Source organism: Mesoplodon densirostris, chromosome 12, assembly GCF_025265405.1.
Source record: "Mesoplodon densirostris isolate mMesDen1 chromosome 12, mMesDen1 primary haplotype, whole genome shotgun sequence".
Lineage (NCBI taxonomy): Eukaryota > Metazoa > Chordata > Mammalia > Artiodactyla > Ziphiidae > Mesoplodon > Mesoplodon densirostris.
Genome location: NC_082672.1, coordinates 42,205,776 through 42,224,440, shown reverse-complemented (window position 1 = coordinate 42,224,440; position 18,665 = coordinate 42,205,776). Strand labels below are relative to the sequence as shown.

Sequence of the window (18,665 nt, the reverse complement as noted above, 5' to 3'; positions counted from 1 at the left end):
AAATAAAAAAAAAAACTGGAAATCACTTAAAAAAAAAAAACAAATTTAACCTCTAAAAAAAAAAAAAAAAAAAAACAACAACACTTTGAGTTTAAAAAGTCCCTCATGTATATGGTTCACACAGTCCACAAAACACTATAGTTTTAGATACGGGAAAAAATTCAGAGACGTAAAGTTACTTGCTTGAGGTGTAGAGAATCAGACATGTAAGCGAGGCCCTCTTGCACTGAGTTAGAACGGTGCCGTGAAAAGAATGGTTTACAGTTTGGTTAAATGAAATGCTGCATGTACCAAAACTTCATAAAGGGCTACATTAAAACTGGTGGTCGGGGCCTCCCTGGTGGCGCAAGTGGTTGAGAGTCCGCCTGCCGATGCAGGGGATACGGGTTCGTGCCCCGGTCTGGGAGGATCCCATATGCCGCGGAGCGGCTGGGCCCGTGAGCCATGGCCGCTGAGCCTGCGCGTCCGGAGCCTGTGCCCCGCAACGGGGGAGGCCACAACAGTGAGAGGCCCGCATACCGCAAAAAAACAAACAAACAAACAAACAAAAAAAACTGGTGGTCCTTTTCCACATTCCGTATTACTAAACCTCCCCCGAGAGGGATATTGTTTCCCACAAGTACTTTTTTGCAGTGCGAGGCATACTGGAGAAGCTCACCTTATCGGCAAAGATGGGGTTTCCTGATAAGTAGCTCAAGTGTATAAACTCCAAATGCAGAGTTCCGAATTCTGCCAAGATGCTGCTGCCCCCCGAGGCCCAGGGCCAGTTCCTTCCGATCCCACTAAGGAAGAGAAGAAAGTCAAGAGTCATGGGTCAGAATGATTCCATTGTTCGCAGCTCTAAGTAGTAGAAGGGAAAGAGACAGCGTTTGAATAATGGCACCTCAGCTAATAGTTTGCTCTGTATATTTTAACATATCCAGTGTTGCTTTCTTTGGCTACTGGTTTCAGGCTTTGATTCCTATCTTCAAATTGAAAATGACTTTTGACTTAAGTCAGAAAGAAGTTGTTATGTGCTTGCTGTTGATGAACAAATATTTTAGAAGGTACAGGTGCCATAAAGAGATATATACCCATTCCAAGTAGAATATAAAACAAAATCAGACCAAAACACCCCTATCATGCTCCATATCCCATATTAAGCCTTTCAACATTTTAATTAATTTCAGTCTGAGAGTCCAGGGACTTTTATAGACATTCACATTATATACAACCTTTTTCTTGGATATAAGATATATTTCAAATATTCGTTAGTTATATACTCATTCCACCCTGCTTTAAACTTCCTCCCCATTTACTAGACTTCCTTTCTTATGTTTCCCTTCACACAATTTTACCTATTTTCTAAGGCACTCATGTATTCCATGACCTATTTAATCTACGCTCAAGAACTTCAACAAAATTATGTGATTCAAATCTGAAAGAGGTCAAAGCAATAAGCTTAAAAAATTATTGCCTTGTGGCTCATCTTAGTGAAATGCTTTTTAAAAAGAGTTAGTCCTACACATACACTGACACAAATACACATAAAGTGGCTCTTGAGACATGGTCATACCCTTGGGTACAGTTTATTTCTGGAGAGCTACTTAAAATGTCAAACACAGGTGATAATTCAAATAAAGTCAATGATTCTCCTGACCAATAAATTCTCTTCCAGAAAGCTGAAAACCCACATTTTGGTTTTCATTCAGACTCACATTTACTGCATGCCTACACTTTGCCAGGGACTATGCAGGGCACTGGGTTACAAGGACCCTTATAATGAATAAAGCACTCTTAAGGACCTTATAGTGTAATGGGAAAGAAAGACCTAAGCGTAAATAATTCCAATCACATACAGTAAGTGCCAAGTTAAATGTGTGAAGCGTTCTGAGCACCTAGGGCCAGGACATGCAATCCAACATGGAAGGGATCACAGAAGGCTTCTTCGAGGCGAGTCCTGAGTAGATTCTTGACGGGTAAATAACAAGTAGTGAGGGAAGAATGGAGAGAAGAATCTGGACACAGAGAGACACACAGCAGAAGGGCTAGCCAGGAACCTGAGGTAGCTCCTGAGACTGGTGAGTGGGGGGAAGGGAAGGTGGCAGGAGAGAAGGCTGCAAAGTTAAGTTGAAGCCAAACCTTGCAGGCTTGTGGATTTCTCACTTTCCTCTCTTTCTAAGTTGGCCCCATTGACATACTGCTCTTGGTGTCCCCTAGGTTTCCTATCCCCTTTGTTTTTCATTTTACACATTTACAACCCTGGGTAAACCCTTCCAGTTCTGTCACTGCTTCTGCCACAGGCATGCTGAGGATGCTGATGAAAAGGAAAACAATGATGGCAATCTAGTATCTGACACTGTAGGCTGCCACCCTCTTATTCCCTGTTTCTTTCTGGAGTAAAATCTAGATTTTGCTCCCAAACACGGATTTATAGTAAACCTAATAAAAAATAAACAGAAATAAAAGACAGAGATCTGAAAACCACATATTCATTTATTTTAGAAAATGCCTTACATTTATTAACTTCTGGGACTGAGAGTCAGTTTTTATTTTCATCGTTGGCTTAGATAAAAGAAATATCCAATCATCCAAATAGGATGAAGAGCTACTTTCAAATTTTATTAATGTATGGCAAATGCATACAGTAATCGGTCACTAATTTGCTGTCATGACATGTTATTTTTTTATTCCAACCGTTCCATCACTGACCAAAGTCAACAAACCTATTTAGCAAAACTCCAAATTTCTATGTTCCAGAAAACTATAAAAGCCACAATATCAGGGCAAGAGGGAATGATGACTTCACCCTGGAGAAGGAAGAGGATGGCATGCCAAGGAGCCCAGCCCAGTTTCCAGATCTTCAGGGACTGGTTCTTTTTAAGTTCAGGGTGTTAGAGGCTGTGGCAGCACATTCAGATGTGAAACTTAAGCTGTATATGTACTAAGTAAAATTCAAATTACTTTTGTATGCAGCCTGTTCTCTGCTATTAATGTGGTTAATCAAGAGAAAATCAGAGATATACTGAAAAAATTTCAATGTTAAAAAAAAAATTTAAAAAGGTTCATATATATATATATATATATGTATATAATCTCTTTGTCTTTGCACACATTCATATCAGAAGGAAAACAGCACTGTATCACTAATTATATAGGGAGCAAAACATTAAAAGCACTAGCAAAGGATATATCATGTGAACAGAAAGGAAGCTGGGTTTCGAATACATATATGTTTATATGAAAGTATAGCTTTGGTTGCCATTCTTCCAATCTACAAAATTAATGTGTTTCAGTAAAATGATAAGATCAATGGTTACACTGGCTCTTAAATGTAAATCAGGGAAGGGTTTCAAGAAATCAGATAGGGCATCATTATATCTAGATATTAAATAAGGTCATTTGCCTTTTCTTAGGCAAAGCTGCAAAGACATGGAGATTGGCCTGAAAAGCATGAGGCACATGCCATGGGCCATCACAGCTGAAATACCTGTGTGTTGGGGAAGTGGCTGCCTGCTTACACAGCAAATGTGTAGTGAGTCAGAACCAAGTTTTGGTCACTCACAGAACAATTTCTAAGATCTTTTTTGTTTCTAAATTCTATGAGTCTACTGAAAAATCTATATATTTGTATGGCTCTAATTTCTTTTTTTTGGTATTTTTATTTTTTAATTTTTTAAAACTTTTTGTTTTATATTGCAGTATAGTTGATTAACAATGTTGTGTTAGTTTCAGGTGTACAGCAAAGTGATTCAGTTATACATATACATGCATCTATTGTTTTTCAAATTCTTTTCCCATTTAGATTGTTACATAATACTGAGCAGAGTTCCCTGTGCTATACAGTAGGTTCTTGTTAGTTATCCATTTTAAACACAGCAGTGTATCCATTTTAAATACAGCATATATAAAATAATACATATGGACAGTGGGCATTTGACATGAATATGGTGAGTCTGTGATAAAGGGAAATGAGTCAAGAAAGATTCTGCTCCCTTGGTCTGGGAGTCAGGGTGCCCTGGGCATCCCATGACACCAAAGGCTAAGCTTTCTAGACCTCTGGCTCAAAATGAATTTAATTTGAGAGAATAGGGGATTTTAAATGTCTTTAACTTTAGTTCTGCTATCATAGTATTTTAAAGGCAATCATGTTCTCTATCTTTATTTTACAAGCACTAATAATATTTTAGAAAAATATTTTAAAGATAAAATAACAGTTTGTGTTCAGAAACTGTATGTTCCATAAGGCAGGCATGAAAGGGAAGAACATTTAAATATTGCCAATATTGGGCTTCCCTGGTGGCGCGGTGATTGAGAGTCCACCTGCCAATGGAGGGGACGTGGGTTCGTGCCCCGGTCCAGGAAGATCCCACATGCCGCAGAGTGGCTGGGCCTGTGAGCCATGGCCGCTGAGCCTGCACGTCTGGAGCCTGTGCTCCGCAACAGGAGAGGCCACAACAGCGAGAGGCCCGCGTACCGCCAAAAAAAAAATATATATATATATATATATATATATATATATATATATATATATATATATATATATATATATATTGCCAATATTGTTACAATGACTGCATTTTAAGCCAAAATGATGACTCAGCATATGGAAATATATACAGACACAAAAAGGCAATTAACGTGACTGGGAGCTGTCAAGTATTTGGTTTAAAGTATCCTGGAATAGAACTTCAAACTTTGCTCTCATTCTAATTTCACTTATTTAGGTTTCCTCCAAGCTCCAGTTCTTCCACTTTAAATTGGAGTATTATTTAATACATGTGTCTCAATTTTTAATTTAATTTAAAATTTCACTATTCTACACAGGTAATAATTCTTTGAAAGTAAAACATCGCATCAGAAAATAACTGATTATGGCAATTGCAATTAGAAACATGTCTTTTAAAAAATTGAGTTGCGGGCTTCCCTGGTGGCGCAGTGGTTGAGAGTCCGCCTGCTGATGCAGGGGACATGGGCTCGTGCCCCGGTCCGGGAGGATCCCACATGCCGCGGAGTGGCTGGGCCCATGAGCCATGGCCGCGGAGCCTGCACATCCGGAGCCTGTGCTCCGCAACGGGAGAGGCCACAACAGTGAGAGGCCCATGTACAGGAAAAAAAAAAAAAAAAAAATTGAGTTGCTATGATTCTTTTGAAAATGTGGATTACTGTGTTGTTGCTCTAGAGACTGTAATTTGAATGTCGTTTAGCAGCAGCCATAATATACTTCCTCATTCTACTGCACTCACAAGCAAGAAGGTATAATTATTTACTGAACTCGTAACTCTGATAAGCAATGGGTGTTATGTGTTTTCCCTTCTCTCTCCTGGGAATGGTTAATAGCTCCAGAGGAAGGAAGTACACTTCTAATGATGCTATTCTACGCACGTTTGAATCCTGTGGGAGAGCTGCTCTTTTGCCAGAGCTTGTAATGAATCAAGTAGCTGGAGGATTGCTCTGGATGGATGGTATAGGCCTTCAGAATAATCTTAAATCTAGGTACCTGAAGTTATATGCTATAGTTACTACCCAGATACAATTTGGAATATTAACAAATACATTTATTTACTTAATATAATCAAATGCAACAAATAAAGAATTTACAGAACTGAAACAATTCTAAAAAGTTGCCAGATGAATATGTAAGCAAAACATTGAATAGTTCTAAAGTCTTGATTAGCTACAGACTTTCAATTTACTCTTCCTTGCTGCTTGCTCTTCTCTGCGAAATGGGAAATGGACCAATAAAGAAATTTCTTGAGGATTCTTGTCTGAATAATTTCTGATTAGCTGATCAGTAAACAAACTCCTTTCAAGTTCATAGTCCAAAATACAGCTTATTCCTTGCGGCTACGGAGTTAACAAGTTTTGGAAGAAAAAAATTTCCCACATTCTATATAGCATGGTATATGTTTACTTATGTTTGCAAATGATGAGGCACACAGGGATATTTAATTCAAAAGAGCAGATAATCCAATAATATTCCTTTTGGATTTTAGCATAGATTAGGAAAAAAATAATTGGAAAGTTCATGATGATTGTTTCATTTAAATGTATTCCCAAAGCTAATTGATTTTGAGATTAAGCAATTTCAGCTTCACTTATTACAAATGCTTCCTTCCTGCAAAGGCTTGCACAGTGCCAATCTTTCAAGTTTGTAGTCTAAGACCTCATTAAGACTTGGACTAACAATCCAGGGACTGGCATTCTAAGACTAGTCAAGATTCTACTGTAGCTCATGCACAGAAATTTTGACTGGGGAGCACTAGTCTCCTGAGGGCTATCCTATCAGGGAAAGCTGGCTAATAAAGGGTAGCCACTTGACTGAATTAATTCATAATCCAATACTTACTGCTTCTGAACAGCAGCATGTGGTTTGTATCTCCAAAGAATTTTCATACTTAAGTTTTTTAAGCAAGGGCCCAAATAATTTTTTAAAATTATCCATATCTTGTCCCACTTTGTAGGTATTTATTTTAGACAGAATCGAAACTGAATATTTATTATTTTAGTTTAGTTTCACAGTCAATACTGCTGTCCTTATATTTGACTATCTTGGATTGGAGGATAGGCTGGGGGCTACAAAGACTGAGATGATAAATCCTCTCTAATTCCATAACTAACCTGCTCCTAAGGTTCAAAGATGCTAAAATTCTGTTTTCCAGCTGCCCTTTGGGTAAGACCTCCTTGCTAACCAAACCACTTTCAACAGACTGAAAATAAGTTGAATGTAGTTTCTGCCTAGTTATTGGGCAAACTGGGATATCCTATCATTAGGTCAGAGACCACCACCAAAAGGCAGTATTGGTGGGAAAGCATTTCAGTGCTCTTAGGATGTGTGGGCATGCACATACATTTAATTTATCGCACTTAAAAAAAATCATACTCTATCTGTTGTTTTAAATATACATTACATTTTTCACGGACATTTCCCATGTCAATCAATGTACATCATCGTTGTTGAGTGCATAGTATCTGACTGAATGGATATACTCTAATTTACTTTAACATACCCCTACTAATGGACACTGAAGCTAATTTATTTTTTATTTTTAAGTTTTTTTTTTTCCACTGTAAACAATTTAGTGGTATGTCTGGACCTTTTATAAAGCTAACTTATTTCTTAATAAAAATGCCTACATTGATTCCAGCTGGAAGATGTTAGTTGAATTGTCTAAACCGATAATGGATGGATTTCGGAATGTGTATTGGAGGCATAAATGTCCACTATTTACAGTTATTTCTCTTTACAACGTGGGCCTATTGTATTTCACCACATTTGGTAGCCTCTAGAACTCCTGGGATAGCTCAAATCCATTTGTTGAAATCACATTAAGTCCTTTAAAACTGGAGAGGTGGAAGTTACAGACAAGGATCTATATTCACTTTTCGAATAAACCTCAGGAGGGAACAGAAGCATAGTATAGTCCATCTTCCAAATGGTAATTCACTAATAATAGTTTGCCAGAACTTCCCTTCCTTTTAGATACAATTATTCCACTATTGTAAGAGTTTAACACATAACATCATTCCAAAACATTACTTAAGATCCAAGACTACAGTCAGATTTGGCTATGTTTATTCATCTCTTTTTCTGCCTTTCATTCTATGGGTCTATGGCTCATCTACAGATCAAGATAAATGAAATCAGTACAGATCCCAGGCTTTTAATTTACCAAATGGTATACAGTAGTCTCTTTCCACAACCAGAATGGCCAGGATTTCTCCTTTCTACTAGATTCTAAGATCCTCAGGGACCCAGATTCTGCTTTATGCACCTGTGTAATCCCAAAGTCTAGGGCATTAGACATTCCCTAATGATTAATAAATTAGTTATCATTATACTTCAGGGTGGGCAATAAATTGTTTTTAAGGCAAGATCAGTAAAACAAATGCTAAATTAAGGAACCTGTAGTGAGAAAATATAGCTAAATGCTATTCAAATTCCCAATGATGAATCAGCAAGAAAGTTCAAGAAAACAGATGATATACAGGTAATCAGGGCTAATAACTAGGGCATTCTTTTAAGCTGCGTTATGTAAATTTAGATATTTCTCTTATCATCTAATGGAAATCTAATCAGCCAAAAGAAACTAGATGGTTAGTTAAACCACCTTATCATTTGAAATGGTAGCATTAGTTTTGAACTTTTACATAAGGATCCTGCAAACAAAAATGTGTGCATAGCTTGTGGGAAGAACAAACAGATTCAGGGATTACTCTGAACAGATGCTGGAGAATAAAGCTACCAAGCTATTTCATTCTCATTTTTCTGCCTTCTGCGTACAGCGTATGGTTCTGAGACTGTGGAAAACCGTGTTATGAAACAGTGTGGCAACTAAAGTTTTAAAAACATAAAGATTAGGAAAAATCATGACACAAGAATAAAGAGGACAATTGAGAACAAAGAATAAAGAGGAAGAATAAATTGTTGAGGAAAACTCAACAATAAAGACAGGTGTCCTCTACCAAACGTAAAATCGATAGCTAGTGGGAAGCAGCCGCACAGCACAGGGAGACCAGCTCGGTGCTTTTTGACCACCTAGAGGGGTGGGATAGGGAGGGTGGGAGGGAGGGAGACGCAAGAGGGAGGAGATATGGGAACATATGTATATGTGTAACTGATTCAGTTTGTTATAAAGCAGAAACTAACACACCATTGTAAAGCAATTATACTCCAATAAAGATGTTAAGAAAAACAAACAAAAAAAAAGACAGGTGTCCTCAACAGAACTTTGAGCTACTATGATGAAATCAATGACTGTTCTGTTTTGGCTCTCACTGACATCCTTATATAAAATACAGTCAGTGCTAAAGGTTCATCTGTGTATAATTAGCTATGTGCTGCCTTCTCTGTTATTTATCTTTCCACATGCTGAAATTCACTTCTCTAACCTGAGAATAAGACCTAAAGGTGGAGATACAATTGTTTCTTTTACCACCACTGCCCCTTAAAATAGATATTCACATAGTAAATGCCATAAGTTGATGACTGATGCATTTATATATTTCAGCAACCAATCCCTTTCTGATATTACTGTAACTCATTTTTTTTTATAAAATTCAGAAAGTAGTCTAAGGTTTACTACTTACAGTTAAAATATTTTACATGTATAGACACTTTCAATTGTTTACCTTTAACTTACATGTTTATATATTTTCAGTAATTAAGATTCTTTATACTATAGGAAAAAATACTAAAAAAAATGTAACTAACCCCCTAACAACTTTCACAAAGTGAGAATAATCAAAATGCGTAGTTTACATGGTCTGAACTTTTGGTAGCCTCCTAATGCTGATATGAACATTTGAAAAATGTTTCAAAATACTAAGCAAAATGGTTGGTGGAACTTTGATAGTAAAACTACCTATTTCTTAGTAGAATATTCAAAATATGAGCACTGACAAACATAACTAACCTTTAAAAATCTTTATTTAATGTGTGTTAGCTCTGTAAAATGCCCAAGTGAATACATGAGTATAGTACTTTGAGACCATACAATCATACTTATTTTACCTTTAAGGAAATAATCAGATAAATGAGTGCTGACATAAAAATGTAGCTTTTAGTAACTTTGTTAGAAAACATTATAAAATGCTAAAATGAAAACATCAAAATAGTATTTTGAAATTAGAAAATAATAACCACTCTCATTTTACCTGTAAGGAAAAGGAAGAGAGAAAAAAACCCTTCCTTCTTTACCCTCTGCTAATGGAGGTTGGGCTTTATATTTTCATTTAAGGTTCAGTGCAAACTTGCTGGCTCAGAGAATTTTATGTAATTATTAGGCCCCGAACACTGCTGTTCTTAACCCACTTAGGATAGAGTTTGGTGGTATTACGAGAAGAATCTCCAGAGGAATCTGGAATGAAAGGGGAGAGGCTAGGTTTAGGACAAACTATACTAGATTAAGGTAAGACCAGATTTTCCAGAAAGATTTGGTCTGAAATGAGCTGTTGTGAAATAAAGCAATGAACTAGTAGGAGGATTCCAGGGTTTTATGGATTGGGGCTAGTCTTGGTGCAAAATAAATCTTACAGCTCTGATGAGTGTCTTCTTGTTCCATGAATGCCAATTTAAGAACAGTAACAATGTTTATGGGCTATTTCCCCCCTCCCCCATTCAAAATGAAAATGCTCTCCTGGGTCCGTGAGGAAAATGTACTTTCTTGGAATTTAAGATAACCTACTTCAGTTAATAGTAGGATGTCAATGTGAAAAATGGCACAATTATCATGTAATGTTAAGCATTAAGAAGAGAATAAAACAGGCTGATGTGACAGAGTCTGACGGGGAGCTTCTTTAGATGGGTTTGTAGGGAAGATCATGTTAAAGAGAGTTTCAAGCTGAGACAAGCAAGATAAAAATGAAACTGTTAGTGAGGCCCTGGGAATGGTTCCTGCAAGTGCCCTAAGGGGTCATGACTCTGTAAAGTGTGAAAACAGAGGCTGGCTGTGTGGCCGTGGTGACAGGGACACTGGAGAGCTGATAAAGGGGCAGATCCCCCAGGGCTGGGAGGCCAGAGCAAGCGTTTGATTTACTCTAAGTGCAATGGGAACTCACTCTAGGGTTTTAAATAGGAGGTGATAAAATCTGATTTGCTTTATTAAAGTTCACTCTGGACCCTGTGGTAAGAATGCACTATGTGAGCGCAAGACCTGGAAGTAAGCAAGCAGGCAGGTATCTAGGCAAGAGGCAGATGGTGGCCTGGACTAGGTGCTAATTGTGGAGATGGACAGACATGGAGGGATTCGGGCTATGTCTGGAGGAAGAACCGGATTTGGGGATGAGGGAAGACCGGAATCAAGGATGATTTCTAGTTTTTTCGGCTTTAGCAGCTGGGTGGGTATTGATGCTACTTAAGAAGATGCAGAAGACTGACACAGGAGCAGGCATGATAAAGAAAAGCATGAGTTCTCTCTCTCAGATTTTGCTATAATAACCATCATTTATAATTACAAGGACAAAGTCAAATTTGATCATTTTAATTTTCCTTTTTTAGTTTTTTTTATAAACATCAGTTTATTCAATTTGAGGAAATTTTCAGTTTGAAGAAATCTTTCTCTTCTCATACTCTAGATCCTAATACTTTTCAGAGTAAACACCATCAATAATTTACTGGAACCTCTTCTGAAATTTCCTAGTACATGGTCACTAGACAGAACTTTTATACAAATGGAAGTCTGCTATACATATTACCACATACTGTGTTTCATGAAAGAGTTAAGTACCTTGGCGCTCTACTGCATTATAGCTGCATAGTATTTCAGTGTGTGGGTGTACCGTGACTTATTCAATCATTTGTCTCTGTTCTCAAGTTTTGCTATTATAAACAATGTTGCAGGGGCTTCCCTGGTGGCGCAGTGGTTGAGAGTCCGCCTGCCGATGCAGGGGACATGGGTTCGTGCCCCGGTCCGGGAGGATCCCACATGCCGCGGAGCGGCTGGGCCCGTGAGCCATGGTCGCTGAGCCTGAGCGTCCGGAGCCTGTGCTCCGCAACGGGAGAGGCCACAACAGTGAGAGGCCCACGTACCGCAAAAAAAAAAAAAAAACAATGTTGCACATTCATGAGTAGGTTTCTAGGATAAAATCCTACTAGTGGAATTTCCAGGTCATAAAGTATGTATTAAAATTTAATAAACACCATCCAATTACCTTCTAACGAGTTTGTGTGCAAACACAAACTGAGTGTGCATGAGAACATTCTAGCTACTAACTGTGGGTATTTATCAAATTTTTAAAACTTGGTGAGTTTGCTAGGTGAAAAATAACATCCTATTTTAAATAACATGCTATTTTAATTTGTATTTATTTATGAGCTTCTGATGTTCAATGGCCAATGTGCATCTTCTTCTGAGAAGTACATGTTTATGAAACTGTCTCATTTATGTATTGGTGTTACTGTCTCTCCCACTTCTATTACTTTTTATAAATTAAAAAATTATATAAGTAATGTATACATATTGTTATAAATGAAACAATGTAAAGATGAACTGAGAAACGGCTAAATATTGAATCCCTACCCCCTTGTAATGTCTCTCACCTGTAAATCCTAGTTAACCAATGTTTTCCACCCATATGCATACAAACATACAGATATATATCTATATAGATATATATCTCAAGGATTTGTTCTTTCCAATAAAATATATTATATTATATACATTACTTTTGTAAGGTACCTGTCTCAATTAACAGCTCATCACAGACACTTTCTAGCATAATCATTTTTAACAGCTGCATAATAATATTCCATAAAATGGATAATCACATGTCATGAAGCCAATCCTCTACTGATAAACAGGTAGATCTCTTCTAATTTTTAAATACTATAGTTATGCTATATTAACCATCCATATTCATACTAATGCTTTTAGAAAGAGCTTTTTATACATTAAGAAAACTTGCCGTTTATCCATCATGTGTTTTGCCAATTTTTTCCCAAGTTGCTGTTTGTCATTTGATTTTAGCCATTTTTTGCAGCTATATTAATTTTTATTTGGTAAAAATTTCCAATTTTTTCCCTATATATGTTCGGGGTTCTGTGTCCTATTTACAAAGTCTTCTCCTCTCACCCAAGATTATGCTTTAAAAATCCTGAAAATCTGGGCAATAACTTCTTCTTTTAAAAGTTAGATTCAACAGTGAAAATCAAAGTATTATTGTATATAAGTAAGCATAAAATTTACATTTTTAACTATAAGTATTTTGTTTCTCAAGTCATGTAACACTTTTAAAAAAACTGTATTAGGCGCACCTGTTCAATAGCTTAGCTAATTATAGCTGTTGAATATTTAAGTATTCTAAAGTTAATTTCTCTCAGTATTTCTTTCTGATCCTACTGCAAAGTTACTGATTTATTTCTTCCCTGTAGAGATTTAATAGTTTCATCAATATTTCCCCATTAATGGAGGAGAAAAAAAGTTGCATTTAAACAATAATGGAGAATATTTTATCCAAAAAGACAACAGAGAGGCTACAGGTAAATCAGAGAACGGGCTGCATAATCTTTAAAGATTATTTATGCATTTAGAGACTTTTTAGGTGTGACCTTGGGCAAGTCCTTTAAACTCTCTAAGGCATCCATCTCCTGATCTTTAAAGCAAAGTAACACCTATGCAACCCACCTCCTACTATTTTAGCGGGATCAAATGGGATAATACACATGAAAGTGCTTTGAAAATATAAAGAGTTTAGTCCAGAAAAGTATTTTTATCTTTTGCATTAAGCAACTGACATTTAGCTAACCAAAAGAAATCTGGTTTTGGTTTTTTTCTCTTCAATGTTAGAGATATCTGCTCAATAAAAATAAATTAACCAAATGTTCACTTGGAGGTAGAAATTATAATGCAAGTAATAAGGAAACAAAGTAAGGCATTGCCAAGTTTTTAAAGTGTAACAAATTGCTACCATTAACAGCCAACTTCCTTAAAGCAATTTAATTGTTGTAAAGCTACCAAATATGCAGCACTTTAAGAAAGCTCTTACATGTCTTTCAAGTCCTCTAGAAAAAGGTAATTCAAAAAATATTCCTAGGGCCTCCCTGGTGGCGCAAGTGGTTGAGAGTCCGCCTGCCGATGCAGGGGATACGGGTTCGTGCCCCGGTCTGGGAGGATCCCATATGCCGCGGAGCGGCTGGGCCCGTGAGCCATGGCCACTGAGCCTGCGCGTCCGGAGCCTGCGCGTCCGGAGCCTGTGCTCCGCAACGGGGGAGGCCACAACAGTGAGAGGCCCGCATACCACACACACACACACAAAAAATATTCCTAGGGACTTCCCTAGTGGTGCAGTGGTTAAGAATCTGCCTGCCAATACAGGGCACACGGGTTTGGTTCAATCCCTGGTCTGGGAAGATCCCACATGCTGCAGAGCAACTAAGCCTGTACGCCACAACTACTGAGTCCGCATGCCACAACTACTGAAGCCCACGCTCCTAGAGCCCGTGCTCCGCAACAAGAGAAGCCACCGCAATGGGAGGCCCGCGCACCTCAATGAAGAGTAGCCCACACTCGACGCAACTAGAGAAAGCCTGTGTGCAGCAATGAAGACCCAAGGCAGCCAAAAATAAATAAATTAATTTAAAAAAATCCTAGTAGTAAGAGACAGCTGCACAGACTGATGACATATTAATCAGGAAGAATATGAAAATCCTGCCCAGGGATTCCCCTCCCCCTCTCCCCATCCTAGCCAAAGGTAAGAAATCTTAATTTGTTCTGGACAGGTACAGTATATCCTTTCTTCAAGGTGGCTAAATAATCAACTATGAGTCTTTAATGCATCATCATTTAAAAAATTCACATACTTATAAATATCCATATACATAGCAAATTATTAAAGATTGTTCTCGTAAATTATCCCCTGCTGAAAGAGGACTTAACATAACAACATCCATTTTAGAATGATTTCCAAAAGGCTATCACAGAAATCTTTCTTAGGCTCAAACTTGATCATTATGCCAACTACTTTACTACAGTAAATATCTAATGTTTGTAAAGGACAGTATGATTTCCAGAGCTGCTGATCCAATCAACTGTGAACCAATGGGTTAAACCCAATAGGAAGTTTAAAGCTTAATTCTAAAGGGTAAAGAGTTGGTAACTCAAAAATGTATTTTACTTGGCAAGTTTGAGTAGACATTGTTGTAAATAATTTCTTGAAATTAACCTAAATTTTAAATTTAATTAAGCTCTTTTTTTTGGCTTTGCTGTGTCTTCGTTGCTGCACGTGGGCTTTCTCTGGTTGCTGCACGTGGGGGCTACTCTTCATAGGGGTGCACGGGCTTCTCATTGTGGTGGTTTCTCTTGTTGTGGAGCACGGGCTCAGTAGTTGCGGCACGTGGGCCCCAGAGCGCGTGGGCTTCAGTAGTTGTGGCACATGAGCTTAGTTGCCCCCGGCATGTGGGATCTTCCCAGACCAGGGCTCGAACCCCTGTCCCCTGCATTGGCAGGTGGATTCTTAACCATTGGACCACCAGGGAAGTCCTAAACTTACATTCATATAAGGTCTTGTTTGCAAGGGAAATAGTTTAAATTTCATTCTTGTTAGAATTACCTATAAATAATGAAGCAATGTAATAACCAATGTCAAAAATAATAGTCCTTCACAGACTTATTGGTAATTTACACTTTAAAAACAGGCAATGGGTGCCTCTTTTAGATGAGAGCATGACAGGTAGGAGGTTGTTTATATAATTCAATTAATCTTCTTAACAACTGCATAGGTAATATTACCTTACTATTTAACAAAGGAAATTGGGATTTAGCAAGGTTAGGTGACTTCTCTAAGGTCTTCAGTTAAATGGCAGGAATGGGGTGGGGTTCCATGCTAGGTCTACTTCTTGAATGTGAGCTCTAACTCTTTTCACATACTACATCATGCCACTTTTTATGCTGCTAAATATGGTAGGGCCATGAAAATAAGCCAACTACCTGAGTCTAGGAGAGCAAAAGGAATTTATTAGCAGTGAAAACTGAGAAACGACCAATCAGTATTCATTATTTGAAACAAGATGCTGTTTTAAAAAAGAAGAAAATAATATATATATGACTGACTCATAATATACTTTTTTAAAAAAATAAAACTCCCCAGTGCAAACATGCTATAGAGATAACAAGAAAAATGATGCTGAAATCTTGCAACAAAATAAAGCAAGTTCAGTTTTTTAATGTCCCCAAAATGAACTCTAAATGTCCAGGTCAACAATAGTTACTAGATACACACAAGCCTAATGCTTTACCAAAATCTGAAAAGTCTTTTAGGCATGAAAAATTATTTTTCTATTTTTTTTAGGATCCAGTTCTTAACGGTAATTTAGGGCCATATTCTCCTATAATGTATTTTTTTGTTAGATATGTTTCAAAATATTAAAAAGCATTAAAAAAGTAAAGTTTTACTTCCAATTTCTACCTCATCTTCTCTTTTCCTATTCCCTCTTCCCATAGAGAATCATTATTGTCTCTTGAATCACTTTTCAAAGATAAATTTTTTGCCTATGCTAACTAATATGAATAAATATCCATCCCTTTTTATATAAATAGCAGACTAAACACTGTTAAGACCATATTCTTGTTTCATATTTAGAATATTCACAGATCTACTTTTATAAACTGTATTTTTAATAAAAAATTTCAAATACATAGACCAAGTAAAGCAAAAGTTCAGTAAACACCTAGGTTTACCCATATACCCACCACTTAGATTTAAAAACTAGTTAATATTTATATTGCCATATTTGCTTCATCTCCATACCTATATGTAAGCATATTAGTATTCTTTTGAGGAATTATCATTAATATTTTTTTAACATCTTTATTGGAATATAATTGCTTTAACAACGCTGTGTTAGTTTCTGCTGTATAACAAAGTGAATCAGCTATACATATACATATATCCCCATATCTCCTCCCTCTTGCGTCTCCCTCCCACCCTCCCTATCCCACCCCTCTAGGTGGTCACAAAGCACCAAGCTGATCTCCTTGTGCTATGCAGCTGCTTGCCACTAGCTATCTGTTTTACATTTGGTAGTGTACATATGTCTATGCCACTCTCTCACTTCATCCCAGCTTCCCCTTCCCTCTCCCCATGTCCTCAAGTCCATTCTCTACCTCGGCATCTTTATTCCTGTCCTGCCCCTAGGTTCTTCAGAACCATTTTTTTTTTTTAGATTCCATATATATGTGTTAGCATATGGTATTTGTTTTTCTCTTTCTGACTTACTTCCCTCTGTATGACAGTCTCTAGGTCCATCCACCTCACTACAAATAACTCAATTTCATTTCTTTTTATGGCTGAGTAATATTCCATTGTATATATGTGCCACATTTCTTTATCCATTGAGGAATTATTTTAATGAAATTATAGATATCTACTCACGAAATATTTCAGTATTCATCTCCAAAGAATAGGGACATTTTCCTATATAACCACAATATCATATGGCACCAAAGAACATTAATAATTTCTTCAAATCATGTAATACCTAGTCATTATCCAATCTCATCAACCAACTGACCTCAAAATGTAAAGAACCATTATTATTATTATTTTTTGTGTGGTACATGGGCCTCTCACTGTTGTGGTCTCTCCCATTGCGGAGCACAGGCTCCAGACGCGCAGGTGCAGCGGCCATGGCTCACAGGCCCAGCCGCTCTGCGGCACGTGGGATCTTCCTGGACCGGGGCACGAACCCGCATCCCCTGCATCGTCAGGCGGACTCTCAACCACTGCGCCACCAGGGAAGCCCCAAGAACCATTATTTTTTACAGAGCTCTTTTTGGCTGTAGTACTGCTGGCATAAGAGAAATAGTACAGGCTTCATCTAATACCAGAAGTTTACAGTGTTTATTTTTCATTTTGGTTGTTGTCACTATTTTTATTAGCACCTTTCATCTCTATCAAAAAAATACTGTCTAAACTTTACTTTGACATTGGCATAGGAAACTTTCCTCACCATGTTTAGCTTTCCACAGTTTGACATGCACAAAATTGCCCAAAAACTGTTATTTATATAATTATAGCTAACATCCTGAGCAGAGTTAGGAAATGGAGAGGAGAAAGTCCAGCTCCCCTTGTGGCAGAATCTTTCTTCTCTCTGTTCCACAAACTCTCTACTCACTGACCTTGCCAGGACTCTATCTAGTATTCTCAATTTATTATTTAAAATGAAGGGATATCAGTGGTGGTGATGGCTGCATAGCTCTGTGAATACACTAAAAACCTTTGAACTGTACACTTTAAATGGGTGAACTGTATGGTATATGAATTATATCTCAATAATGCAATTTTAAAAAGAGAAGAGAGGGAATACATATAAAACTCATTCTAAAATACCTTAGAATTAGTTCCCTAAAGTGAAATTTAAAATTTTTCTATGTATTCTTAGCACTGAAAAAAAAAGCCTAATAATTAAACTAAATGAACTAAAGTTCCTATTTATTCTACTATTTTGATTATGTAACCATATTACAACTGTGACTCTTGCAAATGTAAGTATAGTATGTGGAGACAGTTTTTTAAAAAGTATAGTCAGGAATAATTTTTGCTTTATAAAAACCAAATAAGCCTTTAAGTAAAAAAAAAACTCATAATAAATTTAAAGTTATGTGACTTGAAGGGAAATAAGTAACCTCATTTTCATAGGTAACACTGACAACTGGTACAACCATTCTGCAGGGGTGTTTGCCAAAATATATCAAAAATATTAATAATATTCAGACTCACTAATTTAATAATTCCATTTTCCAGAAATTATCCTTAAGAAATAATTTAATTCTATTACCAAGTATAAACACTTATATTTCCAAGTATAAATAAATGACTTGTACATTAGGGTATTATAATGTAAGACTGAAAAGAGCTTGGCTATCTAACAATAATAGAAAGTTTTAAAATTCTGGCCCATTTAGAAGATCTTATAGTATGCAGCCATGTTGTAAGAAAATGTTTAACAACATGGAGGATTCTTTCTAATATTTTTTTAAAAAATGAAGGGACTTCTGACTTCCAGTAATGGTGAAGGGAATTGGTTGGAAATCCTCCAGTAAGTAACAATTATAAAATCAGGTATCTATCTATCTATCTACCTTTTAAAAGCACTAGAAAGTGACCAAAATCAGGCTTAATCTAAAAAAAAAGCACAGACCACTGAAAGACAGCCACTGCAATGAGTTAGAGTTCGAGTTAGTGACTTT

At 37.0% G+C, this 18,665-nt stretch overlaps 1 protein-coding gene across 3 annotated transcripts in view; it reads right to left on the bottom strand.

Moving 5' to 3' along the window:
• Positions 1-18,665, bottom strand: part of MAN1A1 (mannosidase alpha class 1A member 1) — a 183,606-nt gene that overhangs the window by 47,072 nt on the left and 117,869 nt on the right. For all 3 annotated transcript variants that reach the window (XM_060114873.1, XM_060114871.1, XM_060114870.1), the window contains one exon: positions 659-782. In XM_060114873.1, coding sequence (XP_059970856.1) covers positions 659-782 — 124 coding nt within the window. The remainder of the gene's footprint in view (positions 1-658; positions 783-18,665) is intronic.